Source organism: Emydura macquarii, unplaced genomic scaffold (assembly GCF_026122565.2).
Source record: "Emydura macquarii macquarii isolate MOO-44397 ecotype Brisbane River unplaced genomic scaffold, CSIRO-AGI_Emac_v2 contig_522, whole genome shotgun sequence".
Lineage (NCBI taxonomy): Eukaryota > Metazoa > Chordata > Testudines > Chelidae > Emydura > Emydura macquarii.
This window is the reverse complement of record NW_027130659.1, coordinates 142,390-166,323: the sequence shown is the minus strand read 5'-3', so window position 1 is coordinate 166,323 and position 23,934 is coordinate 142,390. Positions and strand designations below refer to the sequence as shown.

The window sequence follows — 23,934 nt, the reverse complement described above, 5'->3', positions numbered from 1 at the left end:
TCACTCATGGTTGGAGAAGGATCTTCTGAAATGATCCGCTGGCTATCTCTGTGTACCCGGAAGACAAGAAGTTTCAAGATGGATTGAGGAGGTCACACAGAATTCTCACGGGTGGAGGGCTTCCTGGCACAAGGGAGAGGAGCATGATCCACCCTGTCTATTTATTTAGAACATCGCTGTCATATTGTCTGTAAGAACTGAAAGGCCTTTGCCCTCCAGGTGGTTCTGGAATGTGTTGCAGGCAAGCCACTCCTCTCTGATCTCTCTGACATTGATATGTAGGAAGAGCTTCGCCTGGATCCTGAAGCTCCTGGAAAGGGAAAAGAAGATGGGGGTCTCTGTTTCTGCTGAGAACTGATTTTTAGAAATGGCTGCAAAAGCCTGAGATTGAAAGTGCCTTTCTAGCAGAAGTTTCCATCTTAGAATGTTAAGGTTTAAGAAGATAGTTATGGAACCTAGACGCCAGCAGGGATGTAATGCAGAGAAAGACCTTGTAACTTAGATAGGGAAAGTTGAAAATGCTGTGCTGGGAAAATTCCTGGATGGGTAGTTTTTTTAGTGGGACTATAAAAACCTGGAACCAGGTCTCTGGAAGGAAGGTTCTGGTGTGGACTGAATTGAGGGCTGCCCCTCTGAAATCTATTGTTTGAACAAGTGAGACATTTAACTTCTGCACAAATATTAGTAGGCCTAACTTTTCAAAGCTTTTCCATATCTAGCTCACTTCGGAATCCATCTGACCCCTGATGCGACCCTCGATCAGCCAATTGTCGAGGTGAGGGTAAACCTGGATCCTTTGTTTCCTCAGAAATGCCACAACGACTGCCATGTACTTGTCTATTACATGAGGGACTGCTGGTAGGTCAAAGGGGAGGACAGTAAACTAGTAGCGACCCTGGTTCACTATGAATTGGAGGACTTTTACGTGACTCTGAATCACTGAGATGTGAAAGTGTGCAGACTTCAAGTCGAGAGCAGCGTACATTCGACTGGATGCAGAGAACGGAAAATGGAGGCCAAGAAGACCATGCGAAACTTCAGCTTCTTCATGAATCAGTTGAGGTTTTGTAAGTACAGGATGGGTCTGGGACAACCCTTGGCTTCCGGGATTAGGAAACAACAGGAGTAGAAACCTTTACACCTTAGTGCCAGAGGAACTTCCTCTACTGCTCCCAATTTTAGGGGCATTCGCAACTCCTGGATTAGAAGCTGCTCCCTGAAAAGGATGGAGAGGGAGGATGGGAAGGAGGAAAACAACTGAATTGTAGGGAATATCCCAGTCCTATCGTGATTAACACCCAAATGTGTGCAGTAATATAGCTCCTGACACATCTCCTAGTAGAGTTGTGCCTCAGTGGAGACTGGTAAAAGCGAGGTAAGGTTTGTGGTCTTTTATCGCTATTGACTTTTATCCTATTGAATTGTTTTGTAAAACAAATCTAAAAGTGTGTAAGGCATCTTAACTTCAAACACAGTGTCCTTCCTTTCCTGTTGTAAAATTACTGTGTAGGGTTACTGTGCACTGTTTAACACATTGCTTTCCATTCAGGATTTGGCTGCATTTCAGTGGCAGGTGAGGTCTGTTTACGTTTTGTAAATCAAATCTAAAAGATAGTGGAGACCATTATGATCCTTTGAGATCAAAGGCAGGAGTTAAATCATGTCATTCATTATCACTTTGGATTCTTCCCACACTGAGTGGTGCTGACATTAGTTAGTGTGGAAAATCCACCCATCATGCCGAGAGTTCCGAGGATCTCAAAGCGCTTCTCAAACATGAACTAATCAATCTGCACCACATCCCACAGAAGCTGAGTCAGAAATGTGGAAATGCTTTATCTCAGTTCCCCCAGTGAATGTAAATCTGTGGCAGAGCCAGGAATACAAACCAGAATTCTCATTCCCAGGCTTTAAACCCTAATAATTGTTTCTCCCTGTTGAAGTTACTTCCTGTCTCATCATCTGCAGTAACTTTTCATCCTGAGTAATTTGGCTGCAAAGAGATATGGCCTGAATTTTAGAGGAACTGAGCATCCTTCCTTCCTGACACCAGCTGTTACTCCCCCTGCTCCGACACCTGCCCCTTCTGCGGCATGAGGGAGACCCTGGCGCACGCATACCTAGAGTGCGCCAGACTGCAGCCCCTTTTCCGGCTCCTCCAGAACCTCCTGCTGTGGTTCTGGCTGCACTTTTCTCAGATGTAGAGGGGCTGGGATGCCATTGCCCATCGCTGCCCCTGGGCCTGTCCACCTCCCCCTGGCTGGGGTGCTGCTCCCTTCTCTGGATAGTCCCTGTCATGGCTACCACTTGCCATAGCTTCTCCCAGTCCCTCCTGGGCTTTGAAGCATCCTTCCCCACCTCCCAAGCTGGCAGCATGGCCAGGACTCATTCCTGCTCTCCCAGGCTGGGACCATGCACAGATGGGCTGTCTGCCCCTAGTTCCCCAGCTCTGGCCGTCTCTCTTTCCCTGGCACTCTTCCTGTGCCACCCTTCCTCTGGCCTCATTTATTCAGTATAATATTCACCAGTCCTATCTTATCAGTAGGAGGGGTGTGTTTGTTTCCTTGCTGTACAAAGTAACGGAATTGGGTTGAAGTGTAGAAAGGAAGAGACAGAAATCATCTTCCACAGAAAGCTGGGAGCAATACTTGGTTTTGACTGAAGTGAATGCTGAGAAGCCTGACTGACATAGGTAGGAGAGGGAAAAAGGAAGGAGCACTCTAATAGCCCAGTGTGTTAAGTCACGAAACTCAGATCCCACCAATAACCAAAAGTCTGTGACTGGCATTTGTGAAAAGTTGTGCTATGGTGCCTTGTTGCTTGATAGGTCAATAAGGTTTCTGTCTTCTGTTGAAGACAGTGTCCCTGTGCGGTTCGGCTCAAAGGTAAATGGGTTCCTGCTCCATTGATTACATTTGTCTTTGCCCACTTCAGGAAAGTATTCACAAAAGTGCTGTGAGTGCCAGCATGCACAGTAGCAGGAACATGGGCTTGTGCAGGGTCTGCTCTTTGCTTACAACAAACAGAACTGTGCCATTTCCCAACAGGCTGATGATGTAGAACATAGAGAAAGGGATGGAAATCCAGATGTGGGCATCTTCCAGCCCCGGGATGCCATTTAGGATGAACGTTGGAGTAGCCTGCACAGACTTTCTGGGGGTGAAGAGGACCCCACCTGCAACTCAGCGTGTGCAGGGAAGGAGATGGGGCAGACCCAAGAGGAGGGGATAGAGGACGTGGAGACTAAAAGGAGCCAGCGCGAGTAACTCTTCCTCAAAACAACACAAAGCTTTAGTATATTCTCGCCAGCTGGAAACCCAGACACAACTTCCTGATGTGGCTTTTCCATACTGGCACTTGCTGAAGTTGCCACGTGGCTCTTGTGGGATTGGTCACAGGAGGAGGGATGGGCTGGATGGAGGAAGGTGTCAGAGATAATCCACTGTGTCCACATTACAGAGGCCCCTCTGGCCACGGACATTATAGGAGGCCTAGTTACAGCTCTTTGTTCTGTGAATCAGGCAGGATGTCCATTCCCTATTTTGCACTATTTAAGGATTCCGTGCCGCTGCGATCTGGATAGTGAAAGTTCCGTTCCCCCCCCACACACACACATTGTGCGAATCTGAATCTCCCCCTGCCAGATTTCCGACACTGCTTGACTTCCTCTAAGTAGAAAACATGTTTTATTTTTACTGCATTTTGGTGCTCCTCATCCTCTACAGAACAGGAGTTGCAGGAGAACAGAGATAAGAGCCTCCTCCCCCGCAAAGACATTGTCACACTAATTAGTTTGAACCTCTAAACTGTGAGTTTAAGATTTCAGCTATTCTCCTGTCAGTCTTTCCCTGCTCCAGATGAGCTAACCAATCCTTAGAGGCCGCAGGATGACTCCAGTTGAAGTCACAGGAGGTTCCTGGCTGGTGAAAATTAGGCTTTCTATTTATGTCCCTAAATGTGGATTTTGGATGAAATTCTGGCCCTGACGGGAGTTTTGCCATTGATCTCAAAGGGAGCAAAATGTAAACCTTAATGTGGAACTTTAGGGTCCCTGCTGTGAAGATCCTGGCTTCAGGTCCTGCAGCAGCGAGAGCTATTCTGTTAAGGTGCTGAAAGAGTCTGAAGGAAGATCCCCAGTTTATGTGGCTTCCTATAACCAAGCATGAATGACAGGGATTTCAAAACAAGGGGGGGCTCTGATTTTGCTCTCAGTGATGCCAGTGTCAATCTGGAGTGAGCCGCTGAAGGCAGAATGTGGGGGCAGAAGCTGACCATTTTGTAAAACCCTGTGCGACCCATTCTTGTTCCGAAATCTTGGGTATCACATATACCCACTGCAGAGGTTCTGGCTAATCTTCTTAACCTGGCAGAAAAGTGGCTGAATTGGAGAACTTGAGCAAACCAGAGAAAAAGCCACACAGACCAAAAAAAGGAAGATACTGAGACAGATGGAAGGACACTTTAAGAGACAAGGAAATTATCTTAAAAACAAATATTTGTGTAAACTATTTACAATAAACCTTTAGGTCCATTTTTATGAGGTAAATCCCTTGGTATTTCTCACAATACTAAACAATTCAAGTCTCTGTGAGTGAGAATTCCTTCCCAGATTGTTCTTGGCTTGAACCCTTCCCGAGACCTTAGAACTAACTTTATTACAGAAACAGGCAACTCATCGGAATACCACTCAGCAGAGAGAAGAAATCTCCTTTTTGTGACCTGAGAATCCGTGTATGAATCTCACATCTGACACTTGCAGTGCTGGAAAGAGACCTTTCTGATTCCCCCGTACAGTCGCAGCAGGTTCTGACATTGGCCATAACTTGGGGACAATTCCTCAGATTACATGAGCAGCAGGAAGAACCTTCACAATTTCAACCTAAGAGCCTCTCCTCGGAGAGAATAAATGATTAACTGATAACAGAGGCTCAGATTGTCAGAGCACTGAGTCTTGCAGACTTGCTAGAGTGGTCCTGCACTGCTAAAACCCCAGAGAAAAAGGAAGAGCCAAGGGTTAGACGTGTTCATTTATCTTTCAGCATTTCTGTGCTGCTGCTCATTGTCATAGAATCGGAGCATCTGCTGCAACTCCCGGCTGATGAGCCCTGTGCTGAATCTCTGAGTCCATGACGTGCGCATAGAAAAGCTCTTGTGAATCCTTGTTTCAAACGTAGGATTACCACACTGAGTAAAAGTCCCTCCCATCCAATAGCCTCTCTGACAGAGGGCAATACAGATTGCTCCAGTTTAGTCATAAACCCCTCCAGGTGCAAGATCCTGCAATGAGGAAGCACAGCTTCCTGAGACCCATTCAATGATCAGCATGTTCCCTGAAGCCTGTGGACTGACGGCCTTAGTCTCTTTATCCCAGCTAGAATATCTGCACAGGCTGTCATTGGGTTGGGGAGCGTGGAGGGAGATGTTCAGGGGCAAGTGAGGTTCCCATTGTCCATCCACATTCAATGGGACTCTGCTGCTCACGGCCCTTGGGCCTTTGACAACCTCCCCTTCGGGTCTAATGGATCTTGTGCTTGTCTGGAACTCAGGAGACCTCATCAATTCATGTCTCAGACATAAAGCTCCTGTGTGACCTTGGACGTGTCATTTCGTAATCTACTCTGAGCCTCAGTTTCCCCTCTGTAAAATAGAGAGAGCACTTCCATGTCTCAGGGGGTTGTGAGGATAAAAAACCTTTAATTCTGGGGTGACCATATGGGGACCAGCAGTGAAGAGGGCCATATGAACACCCAGAGGTACAGCCGTGCTTGTTTATCTCAAGATATTTCCTTTATCCTATTTCAGGACTACGCCCCACTGTGATCCGGATACTGCACACCCGATCCCTCATACTGTGTGTTCCTCCCCCAGTCAGTGCAGTCCTGCGCTCCTTTTCTCCCCCTCCAAGGTCTCCACAGTTGCCACTAATATTCCCAATCCAGTCTTGTGGGAACTTTATTTAATCTACAGCTTTGAGAGTCTCCTTGTATTGTTTTCATTGGCCTCTCAGCATTCGTGCTCCCATTTTCAACTGTCCAGAAAATATGGCTGTGGGGAATCACTTATCATCCAGGCCAGGGAAAAAACGGTTCCTAACCTTTCATAACTGTTGTTCTTCAATATGTGTGTCTAATGTACATTCCAATGTAGGTGTGTGCGTGCCACATGCAGTGCTGGCAGCAGGTTTTTCCCTTAGTGGTATCCATCAGGTCAGCTCTCGTGCCCCCTGCTGTCGCGAACTCATGGCACTGGTACATGACACCCTGCCGACCCTCCGCCAGCTCAGTTTCTTCTTCCCACCTATCTCCAACAGAGGGTTCGGCGGGGGGTATCCTGGAATGGACCTGAGCAACACATCTCAAAGAACAACAGTTACAAAATGTTAGGAATTGTTTTTTCTTATTCGAGAGGTTGCTCGTGTCAATTCCAATGTAGGTGATTCCCCAGCCCTTTTCCAGGAGGATGGATCAGTGTTCATTGGTGAGCAGACTGCAGAACAACCCTGCCAAACGCGGCATGTCTCTGGCTTGCCGAGTGATGGTGCAGTGCGATGCAAAGGTATGGATTGAAGATGATGTTGCAGGTGTCCTGGATCGCGATCCGTGTCAAGAATGCCTTGGAAGAAGCATATGCCCTTGAGGAATGTGCTGACAGGGCAGAAGCAAGTACGACCTCCCTACGTAAGTTGTTCTGGTGCTTAACTCTCCTTATACTCAGAAAATGTTTCCTAATATCCAAGCAAAATCGCCTTTCCTGCACAGTGAGCTGATTACTTCTTGTCCCACCCTCTGTGGACTTGGAATAAAATTAATTATCATCCTTTTTATACCAACTGTAGGCCAGTGGCATGGTCCAGTTGGGGGCGTTGTGACCCTTCCTCAGGCCCACGTTCCAAGGATGGTCATAACGTCTTTGTCTGAGGGAAAACAGCTCTCAGCTTATGATTCTTTTAGTCCCGGCTCCAGGTGATGTGGGATTTTCTAGCAGTCGATAGCCCCCTGGCCGTAGGGCAGGGCTCATATGGTGCCCACAACCCCCAGCCTTCCAACAGGCGGGGCGGGTGAGTAGTCTATAGCCCCCAGCCCTCAGACAGGGCGGGGCAGGCAAAATAGTCTTTAGCCCCTGGCTTTCAAGCAGGGCTGGCAAGCACATGTAGGCTAGAGCCCTCAGCCCTCAAACAGGGCGGGGCTGGAAAGCAGTCTGTTGCCCTTGACGCTCAAGCGGGCAGGCAAGGTACTCAATTTACAGACCCCGGCCCTCAAACCAGGTGGTTCTGACACGCAGTCTGTTGGCCCTGGCCCTCAAACAGGCAGGGCAGGTGAAGCAGTCTATAGACTCCAGCCTTTCAACAGGTGGGGCTGTTAAGCAGTCTGGTGCCCCTGGCCCTCAGACATGGCAGGGTGGGGAAGCAGTCATTATGCCCCAGCCTTCCAACATGCAGGGCAAGCAGCGTAGTCCGTAACCCCCGGCCCTCCAATCGGCAGGGCGAGTCAAGTAGTTTACAGCCCCCGGCCCTACAGCCGGGCAGGGCTGGTGACTGAGTCAATAGCCCCCAGTCCTTAAGAGGGTGGGGTAGATCCAATGGTCTATAGCCTCTGGTCTTACAGTCAGGCAGGGCTGGCAAAGCTCGGGGTCCTCTGGCCAACAGGGCAAGGACGCTGAGCACTCCCGAGTTTTTAGGGAAGGGGGGAGGGGAACGCAGGCCAACCCGATTCCACTGCATGCCAGCTCAGGGCCCTACCAGTTCGCCACTGTGTCAGCAGGGCTCAAGCTGCAACGTGCTGACTGACTCAGTCACATTCAGCCACTCTCTAGTCGGCTGTCCCTGGGCTATTTCTTCCCACCCAGCCCCTAGGTGCCTGCATGCGGGTGTCTCCCTCCGGGTCGCTGGGGTAAAAAGCGAGCGGGCGTCCTGCCAGTCACTCACCGTCGACCAGGGAAGATCCAGAAACTCCCCAGGGTCGTCAGCAGAGGGCAGCTTCTCTAGGTCACAGGGCCCCAGGGATTCCTTTGATCCATGAGGTTCCGTCCACTCTGGTGGGTCCTCCACGCCAGGCAGCTCCTTCAGGTCAGGGCCGGCCTCAGGGGGTTTCTCCCACCCAGCGGACTCAGGTAGCTCTTCCCAACTACTAGGGTCCTGCGGCCCTACCCAATCACTAGGGTCCAGCGGCCCCTCCAGTCACTTGAGCTAGGCAGCTCTCTCCAGTCACTCTTGCTCAGCGGCTCTATCCATTCTCAATGGCCCAGCAATCCGGGCAGGCTTTGGGGGCTCCGGTCGGCAGGGTAGTTGCTCCAAACAGCCGCAGGGCCTTGGCAAAGCCTAGGCCGCAGCCTCTGGGAAGACACATCTGCCTCCAGATATAGCTTCCTCCTGACTGAGCTGCTGGGCCAACCTTTTATACTTCCCTCCATGGCCCTGGCTCCGCCCCTCTACTTCCAGGTGGCCTGGCCTGCAGAGCTTGGGTCTGTGCAGTAGGGTTTCACGACCCTTCCTCGGGCCCAGGCTCCGAGGAAGGACACAGTGCCTTCCTACACCATCCTCTTACAGATCTGAAGACAGTTGTCATGTCCCCCCTCAGCCTTCTCTTCAGAAGATTAGACATGCCCAGTTCCATCAACCCTTTTCTCAGTGGTCAGGTTTTCTAATCCACTTGCCATTTTTTGTTGCTCTTACGTTTGTCCATTTCTTTCCCAAAGCGTGGTGCCCAACTCTGGACAAAACACACTAATTGAGGTCTCACCAGTGTGGAGTATAAGTGAAGAATGGTCTCCGATGTCCTATGTACAGCACTGCTGCAAATACACCCCAGAATGACATTTGTCTTTTTCACAATTGCATCACATTGATGATTCATATCTGTGATTCACTATAACCCCCACCCAGATCCCCTTCAGCAGTACTACTGCCTCATCAGTTATTCCCCACTTTATAGTTGTACAATTGATTTTTCCTTCCTGAGTGTAGTACCGTGCATTTGTCTTTATTGACTTTAATTCTATTGAAATGTTTTCTAAAACTAATCTAAAGTGTGTAAAACAACTTAAGCCCAAACACAGTATTCTTCCTTTTTTGTTGTAAAATTACTGCGTAGTGTTGCTGTGCACGGTTAAAAACATCACTTTCCACCCAAGAAGTGGCTGCATTTCAGTGGCAGGTGAAGGGGTTACATAAAGCACTTTCAGACCTGCATAACAGGTAGCTATTTTTGTTATTTCAAAAATCCTGAAAATGCCACTGAGTGTTGCACTAAAATGTGGAGGCAGGTAAAGATTTCTCATATTTCCTATGAATGAATCATCACAAACTGACTTCCAGTTAGTGAGGAAAATACATCCTTGTGTGTTTCCCTAAACAGATAAATAATTAATAACAACAGTATGTACTTTCTCTAGCACCCAGTGTTAAATACTTCAGAAGAGGACCTCAAGCCGTTGCCATGTACCAATTGTATAATACAACCCATGGAGAGGGAGCAATATTCCTTCCTGACCCCATCTGGCAGTCAGTTTCGTGGACTCAGAGAAGCCTGAAAGGCCTTAGCTTTAGGATCGCGGGTCTCCGGGAGCAGAAGAGTTGCCTCAACCGAGGAGCGGGGGCGACCGAACAAGTATACAAAGAGGGCTTTTTAACTGAAGAAATATGGCTTATTTATTTAGTCATTAATATTAAGTAAAGAGCATAAACGTAAAAAATACAAACATGAAACCAAAGAAGGATACGAAGGCCTAATATTTTTCTTTGCATGCAATCATTTCTTATAGTACACAATTCTACTATTGATCGTTTCATGTTTACAGACAGTCACTTGCAAACTCTCTCGTTTACAGACAGATGGTCGCTTGAAAACTCTCTCTTATAGTACACAATTCTATTACTTACTACCTCGTGCTTACAGACAGATGGTCGTTTGTAAACTCCTTGTTACCTTATACAGACAGATAAACAGACAGATAGTCGCTTGTTATCTTAAAGCAAGTGTGCTCTCATACATTACCAAAAGATCTTCTTTCCCTAAGCCCTTTGGGCCGAGTCGACTCTGATAATTGTTAGACATCCCTTGGATGCTGCTACTTCATAGAAGGGCTCAGTCCAGCTATCAAGGATCCCAGCGGGCTACAGTCCAAAGTGCAACTGACTTTCTGGGTTTGAGTACCCACAGGCTGATCACCAAACTGATCAGCTTGATCAGTATGTAACCAACAAGTGAACAGTGTCACTTTTGCTATCAGTACGTAACCAACAAGTGAACAGTGTCACTTTTGCTATCAGCATGTAAACAATCAGTGAGCATTTCTGCTGAGTCATCCTGACTTGTAGGCACTTTCAAGTGTTACTTAGCCGGGTGTAGTCAGCTCTGGTCAGCTTTTGTTTTTATGTTTGCCCTCTATTTGTGCTGTTCTAGTGCTCAGACAGCCCTTATCAGGTCCTTCCACCCCTTTTCCCAAGCTATATACTTTACTATTCTATCTTAAAGCACAAAACCCATTAACTATTCTTTCTATATTCTACGAGTTTATGCGCTGAAGCATGATGGTAGTTCACCCTTCTCATCACATCCTACCTAAATTAACTACGGGTATGCATATTCATAGAAGTGTCTCGTCCTTTTCTGGAATTACCTCAAAAGAAGCTCACACTCTGCCTACACAGACAGTTGGGACAGGATGTGCAGAAGACCTTGAAACCGCATATTCACTGCCTTTGCCTTTCCCATTTTATCCATATGCTTATTATTTACAGTGGCTAGAGAAGCAATTCTAGCAGCTAGCACAGTGCCTACGCCCCATAAACATAGAATATTAGACTTCGAAGGGACCTTAGGAGGTCATCTTGTCCAATCCCCTTCTCAAAGCAGGACCAACCCCAACTAAATCATCCCAGCCAGGGCTTTGTCAGGCCTCACCATAAAAACCTCTCAGGATGGAAATTCCACCACCTCCCTAGTGTAAGCAGGGAATGGGCCTGCTATTGTGGGGATCTTTCCTGGCTCACACACAACCACGGTGCAGTTGGCTAGTGACAGGATCTGAATTCTTCCTCCCACGCCCTGTACCCAGAGGCCATCCTGACCTCGAGGGCTCCCCGCCTGCTCTTCCGTGTGGTGGGGTCCCCATAACTCTGACAAGGCTGGTCCGGGAACCCTGGGGCTCCACCCCTCAATCTTGCCGTGGTTCCTTAGGGCAGGGGCGAGGGTGTCCCCACTGCAGGCACTTACTCTGTACCAGGCGCGTCCCTGACCCACTGATCAGTGCATGCAGTGCACAGCCACACAGTGTATTACACAGACAGCAACTGAACATCAGATACACACACAGAAAAGAGGAGGAACGTGGAAGGCAAACACCCAGCGCAGCTCCTTGCCCAGGCCCCACACACAGTGTCTGTGGGGTGCGAGGAACGCACACAGTATGAGTCACACGTCGCAGGCCTTACCCAGGCCTGGCTGTGGGGCAGGGACGCCGCGGGTCGGACACGGGCTCTGGGGCAGACACACGCCCCGGTCATAGTACGTATGACCATGGAAACTGTGACGTGTAAATACTTGTTTATACCACACTATAAAAACGGTCATTTTTTTGTATGTAAGTGTAGCCCCTTACATTTGAAGGGACTACCTTCTTTACGTAAAGAATAAAAATCTTACTTTGCTGATCTGTTGTTTGGCTTATTCTGGACTCTCCGCTAGCAAAGGACTTGGAAGTAAGGACCCCTGAGTTTGGGTTCTTCCACAAGTTCACAAGAAGGATGGGACCCCCCCGCCGTCCTGGCTCCCTCATTGGCCGGCTGCCCTGTCAATCACGCTGGCCTGAGTTGGCCTGTCTCCAGTGGCTCTGGGGCTGTGTCTGTTTCAGAGCCCTGATCCCTCCAGAGATGCCAGCCAAACAGATCGGCTCAGTTTCAGTGAGGAGCTAATGGACCCTTACACTAGGTAACCCATTCCAGTACTTCACCACCCTCCTAGTGAAAAATGTTTCTCTAATATCCAACGTTTTTCCTAATATCCAACCTAGACCTCCCCCACTGCAACTTGAGACCATTGCTCCTTGTTCTGTCATCTGCCACCACTGAGAACAGTCTAGCTCCATCCTCCCTGGAACCCCCTTTCAGGTATTTAAAGGCTGTTATCAAATCCCCCCCTCATTCTTCTCTTCTGCAGACCAAACAAGCCTAGTTCCCTCAGCCTCTCCTCAAACGTCTTGTGCTCCAGCCTCCTAATCATTTTTGTTCCTCTACGCTGGATTCTCTCCAATTTGTCCACATCCTTTCCCTAGTGGGGGACCCAAAAATGGACACAATACTCCAAATGTGGCCTCACCAGTGCCAAAGAGAGGGGAATCAACACTTTCCTCGATCTGCTGGCAATGCTCTGTGATAAAGTCAGGCCAGAGGGCCTCAAAAGGGCATACCAGGGTCAGAGTGTGAGCCCAAGGATGCCAAAAACCCTTTTTCCTGCAAGCAGGGGAGAGATTATTGCAGGGCATCTAGACACACCTGGATCCAATGAAGGGCTAGTCCTGGTGTACTTAAACCCTGCCTTCCCTAAAGGGAGGGGGGGAAGCACAGGAGAAGGAAGGTGTCAGAAGGCTTGGGCAGCTGGAGGAGAAACTCCACCCAGGCTAGGAGATGGTGCTTCTTTGCAGCCACAGGGGCAGAGAAGGAGACAACCCTTGGCCCCAGCCGGCAGGAGGGAGCCACAGTAAGGTATCTCCCCTGGCCATGGGGGCACGCTGAGGGGAATGGACAAAAGACTTGTTCAGCCTGGGAAGACGGGGTAACCGGTGACTCCCTGGCCCACTACAAGGGGTAGAAGCATGAGACCCACAAGGGTGAAGCTGGCTGTTTGCCACAGCTCCTACTAATGCAGCCCAATATTCCGTTAGCCTTCTCAGCAATAAGGGCACACTGGTGACTCTCAGTCTGTAGCTGTGCATGGGAATCTTCTGTCCGTCATATTCTTCGCAACAAGGGCACACTGTTGACTCATGTCCAGCTTCTTGCCCACTGTAACCCTCAGGTCTTTTTCTGCAGAACTGCTGCCTAGCCCGTCCGTCCCCAGTTTGTAGCAGTGCATGGGATTCTTCCGTCCTTTCATCTTTGCATCTGTGATTTTCTGTTCAATAGAATTTTTGTTTCTTTTGAGCCCAATCTCTGCAACGTGAGTCCTAAAATGAACTGGTAATGGAGGGCAGATTTCATGGCTTTGTGGGGGATAAAGCAGAGAGGAAAACTCCAAGTGTCTGCTTCAGAGAGACCAATTTGGGGAGACTCAGGACTGGAAGGGATTGTTGGGGCCTGGTGCAAGGCAGAGCTGGGGACCCTGTGACGGCAGAGAAGGACAAAAGAGTCAAAGATGGAGAAGAGTGAAGAATGGTGAGAATCAACAAACATACTGATGGCAAATAGGGCTGAGAGCATATAAAAAATCATTAGCGATGGTGGTTGTGAAGTCACAGAAAGGCCAAATGACAGGGAATCTGGGCCTGGGGGATTACAGGTTGTTCTGACAGAGATCAGGTGATGGTTGGAGAGATGGAACTTAGCAATGGAGAGGGCAGTGCTTGGTGTGGGAGTGATAAGACATTAGGTGTGAGGAACATCTGAAACTGTGAACTTACTCAAGGCTGAGCTCAACCAAATTGGGAAAAAGCACCCTTGATTAACGAGGACACACCCTTTCCCCCTCCTGTAAAGCAGGTTTAATGTCAGTGGTCCCTGGCAATCACATTCTGCAGATGTATTTTCCCACTTTGTCACGAAGCTCTTTGGTTTTGACCCCATAAATGATAGGGTTGAGCATGGGGGGCACAAGGATATAGAGGTTGGCCGAGAGGATGTGAACGTGGGCAGCGATGCCCTGACCGTACCTGTGTGTCAGGGCAGAGAAGAGGAAGAGAGTATAAGTCATCAACATCACACAGATGTGGGCTGTGCAGGTGTTGAGGGCTTTCTGGTGGGCTTTCTTAGAGTTGATCCTGAAGACCGCCCTTATGATCAGCCCGTAGCTTACGCCAATGAGTGTCATATCTAGTCCGATGGTCACTATTATTATCACCAGTCCATATGTCCGATTGACTCTGGTGTCCCCACACGACATCTTCACCACAGCCATGTGCTCGCAGTACGTGTGAAGGATAATATGGTTGGTGCAAAATGGCAGCCTCCGCAGTAGCAGCGGCATTGGGAGAATAAAGAGAACAGCTTCTATCAAACCCACTAGCCCTAGCTTAGCGATTCGTGTGTTGGTGAGGATAGTGGCGTATCTCAGCGGGTCACATATGGCAATGTAGCGATCGAAGGCCATTGTCACGAGTACGGCTGATCGCATAACAGCAACCATGTGTACGAAGAACATCTGGGTGAGGCAGCCATCCACAGTGATGCCTTTGAAACCAAACCAAAATGCGCACAGTGCCTTCGGCACGACACAGGTAGAAATGCTGATGTCTGTGATCGCAAGCATGCAGAGCAGCAGGTACATGGGCTTGTGCAGGGTCTGCTCTTTGCTGACAACAAACAGAACCGTGAAATTTACCAAAAGGCTGATGATATAGAACATAGAGAAAGGGATGGAAATCCAGATGTGGACAGCTTCCAGCTCTGTGATGCCATTTAGGATGAACATTGTTGGGCCGGAGGAGGTCAGGTTGAAAGACTCCATGGTGTGGTCGAGTCACCGATCATGCTCAGAAATGCTCAGATGTCTATGAAGGGAGAGAAGCCCAGCACGGGGGTTACGCACGTGATATCAAATAACATGGTAAATATTTTATAGCACCAACAATCTAGAAACAGGGGTGATCAGTGAGGTGACATCATTATTCCCCTCTAGTTGGCACTGGTGTGGCAACATTTGGAGTTTTGTGTCTAGGTTTTTTCCTACTACAGGAAGGATGTTGAGAAATTGGAGATAGTCTAGTGGAGGACAACAAAAATTATTAGGGGGCTAAGGAACAAGACTTATGAAGAGCGTCTGAGGGAACTAGGCTTATTTAATCTGAAGAAGAGAAGAATGAGGGGGGATTTGATAGCAGCCTTCAACTACCTGAAGCGGGGTTCCAGGGAGGATGGAGCTAGGCCTTTCTCAATGGTAGAACATGACAGAACTATGAGCAATGGTTTCAATTTGTAGTGGGAGAGGTCTAGGTTGGATATTAGGAAAATTTTCTTTACAAGGAGGGTGCTGAAGCACTGGAATGGGTTACCAGTGGGGAGGTAATGGAATGTGCATCCCTAGAGCTTTTTAAAGTGCAGCTTCACAAAGCCCTAGCTGGGATGATTTACTTGGGGTTTGTCCTTCTTTGAGCTGAGGCCTGGACAAGATGACCTCCTGAGGTCACTTTCAGACCTAATATTCAATGATTTTGTGATTTCGACATGGCACCAAATTAGTTAGGCCATCATCCAGTCCAGAGGTGTTCTCAGAGGGAGTTAACCAAGCCCGGTGAATGAGGAGCATGATGGGAGATGATGTTCAATGTCAATCAGTGCAACGTATACGCCTACTGGAGGGAATAACATGAACTCCTCGAACACCTTAAAAGGTTCCAATTTAGCTGTATGAACTCAGGGCAGGGACCTCTTGTAATGGTTTGCAGCTCTATGAAACCCTGCTCAGAGTGCAAGCATTGACAAAAACTAAGCAAAACATTGGGACACAGAAGGGGTGGGATGGGGAATAATGCCGAAAATACAATGCCATGAGATGTATTAGTCCATGCTTCACCCTCCTCTGGATTTCTCTGTGCAGTGCTGAGCACCCTTCTCAAACAGGATATTGTAGAACTAGACGGGTTCAGTGAGGGGCAATGAGAAAGATCAAGGGCCTGGGGAAACTCCCAGGGAGAGAGGATGAAAAAACTCGGATTGTTACCTCAGAAAGGAGAGAAATAAGAGGTCATCTGAGAAGAGTCTATTAAATACTGACTGGTAGACGATATATCAAGAATGTGTTCTCCCTGTGTCATAATATAAGGTCAAGAGGATAGTCAATTTAACTGAAACATGGCAAAGCCAAAACGATTATAAAAAGAATGCTTTCTTATCTTAGTGCATAATTAGATTGAGAAACTCATTGCCACAAGATGAAGTTCAGGCCAGGAGCTAAGGAAGAATCAGAAAGGTTTTTTTGGACATTTACATGGATCTTAAGAATCTTCCTTTACAATTGTTACAGCTAAATAAATATCTTGGAAAGCCTGTACACCTGAGTGTTTCAGGGCCCAAGCCAATCTCTGGCTGTTGGGCGTTAAGGTGACACCCTCATGATGGTTACATTATCCCCCCAACACATTATTCGCTGTCAGAGAGAGGACATTTGACTAGATGAACCATAGATTTTCAAAGCTCATGAGATCTATGACGTGATCACATGTGACTTTGAAGCTTTGAAAACTATACTCTAAGTATGTTTTTCCAGGTGTGAAGCTTTCCATGAGCCACGTCATGGATGAACATTTCATATAAGAAGAATACTGATGTGACCCCATAAAATCTGCACCCTGAGGAATGTATGTACAACTGTCCCATTTTGGCTAACAGAGCTGGCTAACAAATGATCCCAGAGACTGCAGGATTAGCGTCTGTGTCTCAGGGGCTCACTATGTCAGCCATCGGTCGAGGGGTCCTGCACGTGACATCTGTATTTACCTAACACTGACATGACCCAGAATTCCCAGCTCTCATTATATACTGTGCAGACTTCTCAGCTTGCTCCTTGTTCCTGCGCAGGAGATCCCGAAGCCCAACACGGTGTGTGTGGAAGCAACAAGAGCAGCAGCACAGGAGCCTTGGCATCAGCTTTGCGGGGTGTGATGTTCCTCACTGGAGAGAAATTGTCACTTTTGTCCCCCCAGCCAAGGGTGCAGGTGGGACGGGGGCACCTCACCCCTGCAGAGGAAGAGTTGAGGGGAGCTTGGAGTGGCTCGGATGCTGTGGGAGCCATGGGAGACTGGGAAGCCTGGAGAAGACGCTGGTACCCAACGTAGTGTTGGATTCAGAGCAGCCTGGGATGGGGAAGGAGATTAGAGACAGGCTGTCAGATCCGATGGAAGACGGAACCGCCTGACGAGCAAAGATCAATGGTTCTTTCCACTGGGGATACTGTGGAAACTGAAACTGAAGTTGCGTAATTAATATTCAACCACCATTAAAAAAAAAAATGGAAAAAAAAATGAGTAAAGGTTGTGACACCCAGCCTGCAATTCTATGGGTCACCAGGGGAAGAAGTCCTTGAGACCTGCCCAGTCACACTCGGGGACAGGAAATCTTCCAGCATTGGCCAGGGACCAACAAACAGAAAGAAAAATTGAATTTCAGCATTGCTGCCTGCCTGTCTATGTACCCCGCACCTCCATCCCCACATCCTCAAGCCTTGCCACATAGTGATCTCACTCACCCAGGACCAACACCAGATGCCAGACACACCACACAGTGACAGCTCAGAAAAATATCTACATAGCCCAGGTTAAATTCTGTGTCTGCCTGAACTGGGAAAGGGGGGATGAAGGAGAAGCAGTCTCCACAGTCTTTACGGGGGTGAAGGGAAGACCAGCAAAAGCTCAGCGTGTGCAGGGAAGGAGAGAGGGACAGACCCAAGGGGAGGGGAGAGAGGACGTGGAGACGAAAAGGAGCCAGCGCGAGTAACTCTTCCTCAGAATGACAGAAAGCTTTAGTGTATTCCCACCACTTAGAAACCCAGACACAGCTTCCTGATGTTGCTTTTCCATATTGGCAATAGCTGAAGTTGCCACAAAGCTGTTGCAAGATTGGTCACAGGAGGAGGAATGGGCTGGATGGAGGAAGGTGTCAGAGACAATCTACTGTAGTGTGTCCACATTACAGATGCTCCTCTGGCCCCGGAGATTGCAGGAGGCCTACTTATACCTCTTTGCTGTGTGAATTTGGAAGGATGTTCATTCCCTATTTCGCTCTGTTTCAGGTCTCCGTGCTACCGCGATCTGGATACTGAACATTCCGCCCCACACACACACACTGTGCCTTTCTGCATCTGCACTAGTGAGATTTCCTACACTGCCTGAATTCCTCTAAGCCAGAAACATGCTTTTATTTTTACTGAATTTTGGTGCACTTTGTCCTCTACAGAACCAGAGTTGGAGGACAACAGAGAGAGAGCAGATCCCCCCATGAAAAAAATTGTCATCCTAATTGTTTTGAACATATAAGCTATGAGTTTGAGATTTCAGCTACTTTTCTGTCTGTATTTCCCTGCTCCAGATGAGCTCAAATATTGTCAGAGGCCACAGGACGACTCCAGTTGAAGTCACTGCAGGCCCACGGCTGGAGAAAATCAGGCCTTTTGTTTTAGTCACTAAATGTGGGTTTATAGTGAAATCCTGGCCCTGACGGGAGTTTTGCCACTGATCTCAATGGGATGAAGATTTCACCCTTAGTCTTGAAGTTTAGGCTCCCTGCTATGAAGAACCTGGCTTCAGGTCCTGCAGCAGCGAGAGCTATTCTGTTAAGGTGCTGAAAGAGTCTGAAGGAAGACCCCCAGTTTAGGTGGCTTCCTGAGACCCGTCATGGAAGATGGGGATTTCAAAACACAGGGGCCCTGATTTTGCTCTCAGTGATGCCAGTGTCAATCTGGAGTGATCCATTGAAGGCAGAATGTGAGAGCAGAATCCAGCCAGTCTGTAAAACCCTGTGTGATCCATTCCTGTTCTGAAATCTCAGCTATCACACATATCTACTGCAGAGGTTCTGGCTACATGTATTAACCTGGCAGTAAAGTTGCTGAATTTGAAAACTTCAGTGAACCAGAGAAAAAACCACAAAGACCAAAAAAAAAAAAAGGGAGATACTGAGACTGATAGAAGGACACAGTAAGACACAAGGAAATTGTTTTAAAAAAATATATTTGTCTAAACTATTTACAATAAATCTTTAATCTCCATACTGGAGAATTCCTGCCCAGATTGCTCCTTACTTTAACCCTCCCCAGCCCTTAGCACTAATTTTATTGCAGAAACAGGCAACTCACCAAAATCCTACGCTGCAAAGAGGAAATCTTCGTACTGTGACCTAAAAATCAGTGTACGAATCTCACGTCAGACACTTGCAATGCTGGACATGGACCTTTATGATTCCCCTGTACAGTCCCTGCAGACTCTGAGTCTCAGATTGGCCAGGCCTGTTCGACAATTCCCTGCACTCCGTGAGCAGAGGGAAGTGCAGAAATTAGACCCTAGAGAATTTCAGCCTAGACGCCTCCCCTGAGAGTGAAGAAATGATTCACCAATAACAGAGGCTCAGATTGTCAGGGCAAACTGAGTCTTGCAGACTTGCTAAACTGGTCCTGCACTGCTAAAACCCCAGAGAGCAAAGAAGAGTCAAGGATTAGATGTGCTTATTTATCTATCAGCATTTCTGTGCTGCTGTTCATTGTCATAGAATCTGAGCATCTGCTGCTACTCCCGGATGATGAGCCCTGAGCTGAATCCCTGAAACCGCGACGTGCACGTGGACAGGCTCTTGTGAATCCTTGTTTCAAACGTAGGATTTCCACACTGAGTAACAATCCCTCCCATCCGATAGCCTCTCTGACAGAGGGCAGTACAGATTGCCCCACCTTAGTCATAAACCCCTCAGGGTGCAATATCCTGCCATGGGAAAGGGCAGCTTCCTGAGCCCCCTTCAGTGATCAGCACGTGCCCTGAAGCCTGTGGAATGACGGCCTTTGACTCTTTATCCCACCTAGAGTAGCTAAAGTAGCTGTCACTGGGGTAGGGAGGGTGCAGGGAGATGTTCAGAGGCAAGTGAGGTGCCCATTGTCCATCCACATTCAATGGGACTCTGCTGCCCACTTCCCTTGTGCTTTTGACAACATCCCCCTGGGGCTTAGGGAAGCATGTGCTGGTCTGGAACTCACGAGACCTTGTCAATTCATGGCTCAGACATAAAGCTCCTGTGTTGCCTTGGACATGTCATCTCGTAATCTACTCTGGGCCTCAGTTTCCCCTCTGTAAAATAAGGGGAACACTTCCCTGCCTCAGGGTTGTGAGGATAAAAATCCTTTAATTGTGGGGCTGCCATATGGGGAACCACAGTGAGGAGGACCATATAAGGACCCAGAGGTACAAACATGCTTTTTTATCTCCACCTATTTCTAAGGTCATGTGTATAGGAAGAGATGTGGGGGGAAGAGCTTCCAGAATGTCAGCAGGAGGGTTTCGGGGAGTAAGAGAGCACTTCCCTCTCTCGGGGGGTTGTGAGGATAAAAAACCTTTAATTGTTGGGTGCCGATAAGGGGACCAGCATTGAGGAGGGCCATATGAGGACCCAGAGATACAGCCGTGCTTGTTTATCTCAAGCAGCATTCCTGCCTATTTCAGGACTCCGCTCCACTGTCACTGCACACCCTACCCCGCACACTGTGCGTTCCTCTCCCAGTCAGTGCAGGAACAGTCCTGTGCCCCTATTCTCCCTCTCTAGGGTCCCCACAACTCCTGCTAATATCCCCAACCCAGTCTTGTGGGGACTTTATTTAATCTACAGCTCTGAGAGTCTCCTTGTGTCATTATTATTGGCCTCTCAGCATCCGTGTCCCATGTTCAACTGTTCATGAAATACGGCTGTGGGGAATCACATTTCATTCATCCTATCTAGAAAACAGTTCCTAACCCTTCGTAACCATTGTTCTTCCAGATCTGTGATTCAGATACATTGCAGTGTAGGTGTGCACGTGCCATGTGCACCACTGAGAGAAGGTTTTTCCCCTAGTGATATCTGTCAGGTCAGCTCTCGTACTGCACGGAGTCATCCCTTCACAGCACCGGCACATGGGACCCTGTCAACTCTCCGCCCGCTCAGTTCCTTCTTCCCCCCTTAAATCCAACAGAGGGGCAGACAGGGAGGAGTTCTTGGAATGGACATGAACAACTGTCACAAAAGCTTAGAAGCCATTTTTTCTTCTTTGAGTGCTTGCTCATGTCGATTCCAATGTAGGTGTCTCCCAAGCCGTTGTGCAGGAGCGGGATCAGCGTTCATTGGCACGCAGACTGAAGAACCGCTCTGCCAAACACGGCACGTCTCTGGCTTGCCGAGTGATGGCGCAGTGCGATGCAAAAGTATGGAATGGCAACCACCTTGCAGGCATCCTGGAGTGGGACCTGTGCCAGGAATGCCCCTGAAGAAGTTCATATCCTTGTGGAATGTTCTGACTGGGCGGAAGAAAGTACGACCTCCCCAGGGAAACGCTTCTGGTGCTTAACTCTCCTTATTCGCAGAAAATGTTTCCTAATATCCAAGCAAAATCTCCCTTCCTGCACAGTCAGCTGATTACGTCTAGTCCCAGCATCCGTGGACTTGAAGTACAATTAATTATCATCCTTTTATACTAACCTTTTACAGATTTGAAGACTATTGTTGTGTCCCCCCTCAGCCTTCTCTTCAGAACATTGGACATGCCCAGTTCCGTCAATGCTTTTCTCAGTGCTCAGGTTTTCTAAACCACTTGCCATTTTTTGTTGCTCTTACATTTGTCCATTTCTTTCCCAAAGCATGGTGCCCAAATCTGGACACAACACACTAACTGCTGTCTCACGAGTGCAGAGTATAACTGAACAATGGTCTCCTATGTCCTATGTACAGCACTGCTGTAAATACACCCCAGAATGACATTTGCTTCTTTCACAATTGCATCACATTGATGATTCATATCCGTGATTCACTATAACCCCCACCCAGATCCCCTTCAGCAGTCCTACTGCCTCATCAGTTATTCCCCACTTTATAGTTGTACAATTGATTTTTCCTTCCTGAGAGTAGTACCGTGCATTTGTCTTTATTGACTTTAATTCTATTGAATTGTTTTCTAAAATAAATCTAAAAGTGTGTAAGACAACTTAAGTCCAAACACAGTATTCTTCCTTTTTTGTTGTAAAATTACTGCGTAGTGTTGCTGTGCACGGTTAAACACATCACTTTCCACCCAAGAAGTGGCTGCATTTCAGTGGCAGGTGAAGGGGTTTCGTAAAGCACTTTGAGACCTAGATAAGTGGTAGCTATTTTTGTTATTTCAAAAGTCCTGAAAATGCCACTGAGTGTTACACTAAAATGCGGAGGCAGGTGCAGATTTCTCAGATTTCCTATGAATGAATCATCACAAACTGACTTCCAGTTAGTGAGGAAAATCCATCCTTGAGTGTTTCCCTAAACAGATAAATAATTAATAACAACAGTATGTACTTTCTCTAGCACCCAGTGTTAAAGACTTCAGAGGAGGACCTGAAGCCATTGCCATGTACCAAATTGTATAATACAACCCATGGAGAGGGAGAAAGATTCCTTCCTGACTCCAGCTGGCACTCAGTTTTGTGGACTCAGAGAAGCCTAAAAGGCCTTAGCTTTAGGATCGCGGGTCTCCGGGAGCAGAGGAGTTGCCTCAACGGAGGAGCAGGGGTGACCGAACAAGGATAGGAAGAGGTCTTTTTAACTGATGAAATATGGCTCATTTATTTAGTCATTAATATTAAGTAAAGAGCATAAACATAAATAATACAAACATGAAACCAAAGAAGGATACAAAGGCCTAACATTTTTCTTTGCATGCAATCATTGCTCATAATACACAATTCTACTATTGATCGCTTCACGTTTACAGACAGATGGTCGCTTGAAAACTCTCTCTTATAGTACACAATTCTGTTACTTACTACCTCGTGCTTACAGACAGATGGTCGTTTGTAAACTCCTTGTTACCTTATACAGACAGATAAACAGACAGATAGTCGCTTGTTATCTTAAAGCAAGTGTGCTCTCATACATTACCAAAGGCGCTTCTTTCCCTAAGCCCCTTGGGCTGAGTCAACTCTGATAAGTGTTAGCCATCCCTTGGATGCTGCTAGTTAATAGAAGGGCTCAGTCCAGATACCGAGGATCCCAGCGGGCTGCAGTCCAAAGTGCAACTGACTTTCTGGGTTTAAGTACCCACAGGCTGATCACCAAACTGATCAGCTTGATCAGTACGTAACCAACCAGTGAACAGTGTCACTTTTGCGGTCAGCTTAACCAATCAGTGAGCATTTCTGCTGAGTCATCCTGACTTGTAGGCACTTTCAAGTGTTATTTAGCCGGGTGTAGTTAGCTCTGGTCAGCTTTTGTTTTTATGTTTGCCCTCTATTTGTGCTGTGCTAGCACCCGGAGAGCCCTTATCAGGTCCTTCCAGCCCTTTTCCCAAGCTATATACTTTACTATTCTATCTTAAAGCACAAAACCTATTAACTATTCTTTCTATATTCTATGAGTTTATGCCCTGAAGCATGACGGTAGTTCATCCTTCTCAACATATCCTACCTAAATTAACTACGGGTGTGCATATTCATAGAAGTGTCTCATCCTTTTCTGGAATTACCTCAAAAGAAGCTCACACTCTGCCTACACAGACAGTTGGGACAGGATGTGAAGACCTTGAAACCCCATATTCACTGCCTTTGCCTTTCCCACTTTATCCATATGCTTATTATTTACACCGGCTGGAGAAGCAATTCCAGCAGCTAGCATAGTGCCTACGCCCCATAATCATAGAATATTAGACTTGGAAGGGACCTCAGGAGGTATCTAGTCCAATCCCCTGCTCAAAGCAGGACCAACCCCAACTAAATCATCCCAGCCAGGGCTTTGTCAAGCCGCACCATAAAAACCTCTCAGGATGGAAATTCCACCACCTCCCTAGTGTAAGCGGAGAATGGGCCTGTTATTGTGGGGATCTTTCCTGGCTCACACACAACCCTGGTGCAGTTGGCTAGTGACAGGATCTGAATTCTTCCTTCCATGCCCTGTACCCAGAGGCCGTCCTGACCTCGAGGGCTCCCCGCCTGCTCTTCTGTGTGGTGGGGTCCCTATAACTCCGACAAGGCTGGTCCAGGAACCCTGGGGCTCCACCCCCCAATCTTGCCATGGTTCTTTAGGGTAGGGGT

General features: G+C 47.8%; 1 protein-coding gene across 1 annotated transcript; it reads right to left on the bottom strand.

Annotated features, from left to right (window-relative positions):
* Positions 1–13,718: 13,718 nt before the first annotated feature.
* LOC137147218 (olfactory receptor 52P1-like) lies at positions 13,719–14,657 on the bottom strand. The gene has a single exon (XM_067539109.1). It carries the CDS (start codon positions 14,655–14,657, stop codon positions 13,719–13,721), a length of 939 nt encoding a protein of 312 aa, XP_067395210.1.
* Between the last annotated feature and the right edge of the window lie 9,277 nt (positions 14,658–23,934).

Coding starts and splice junctions, on each gene's coding strand:
- LOC137147218 (XM_067539109.1), bottom strand. CDS start 14,657: ATGGAGTCTTTCAACCTGACCTCCTCCGGCCCAACAATGTTCATCCTA.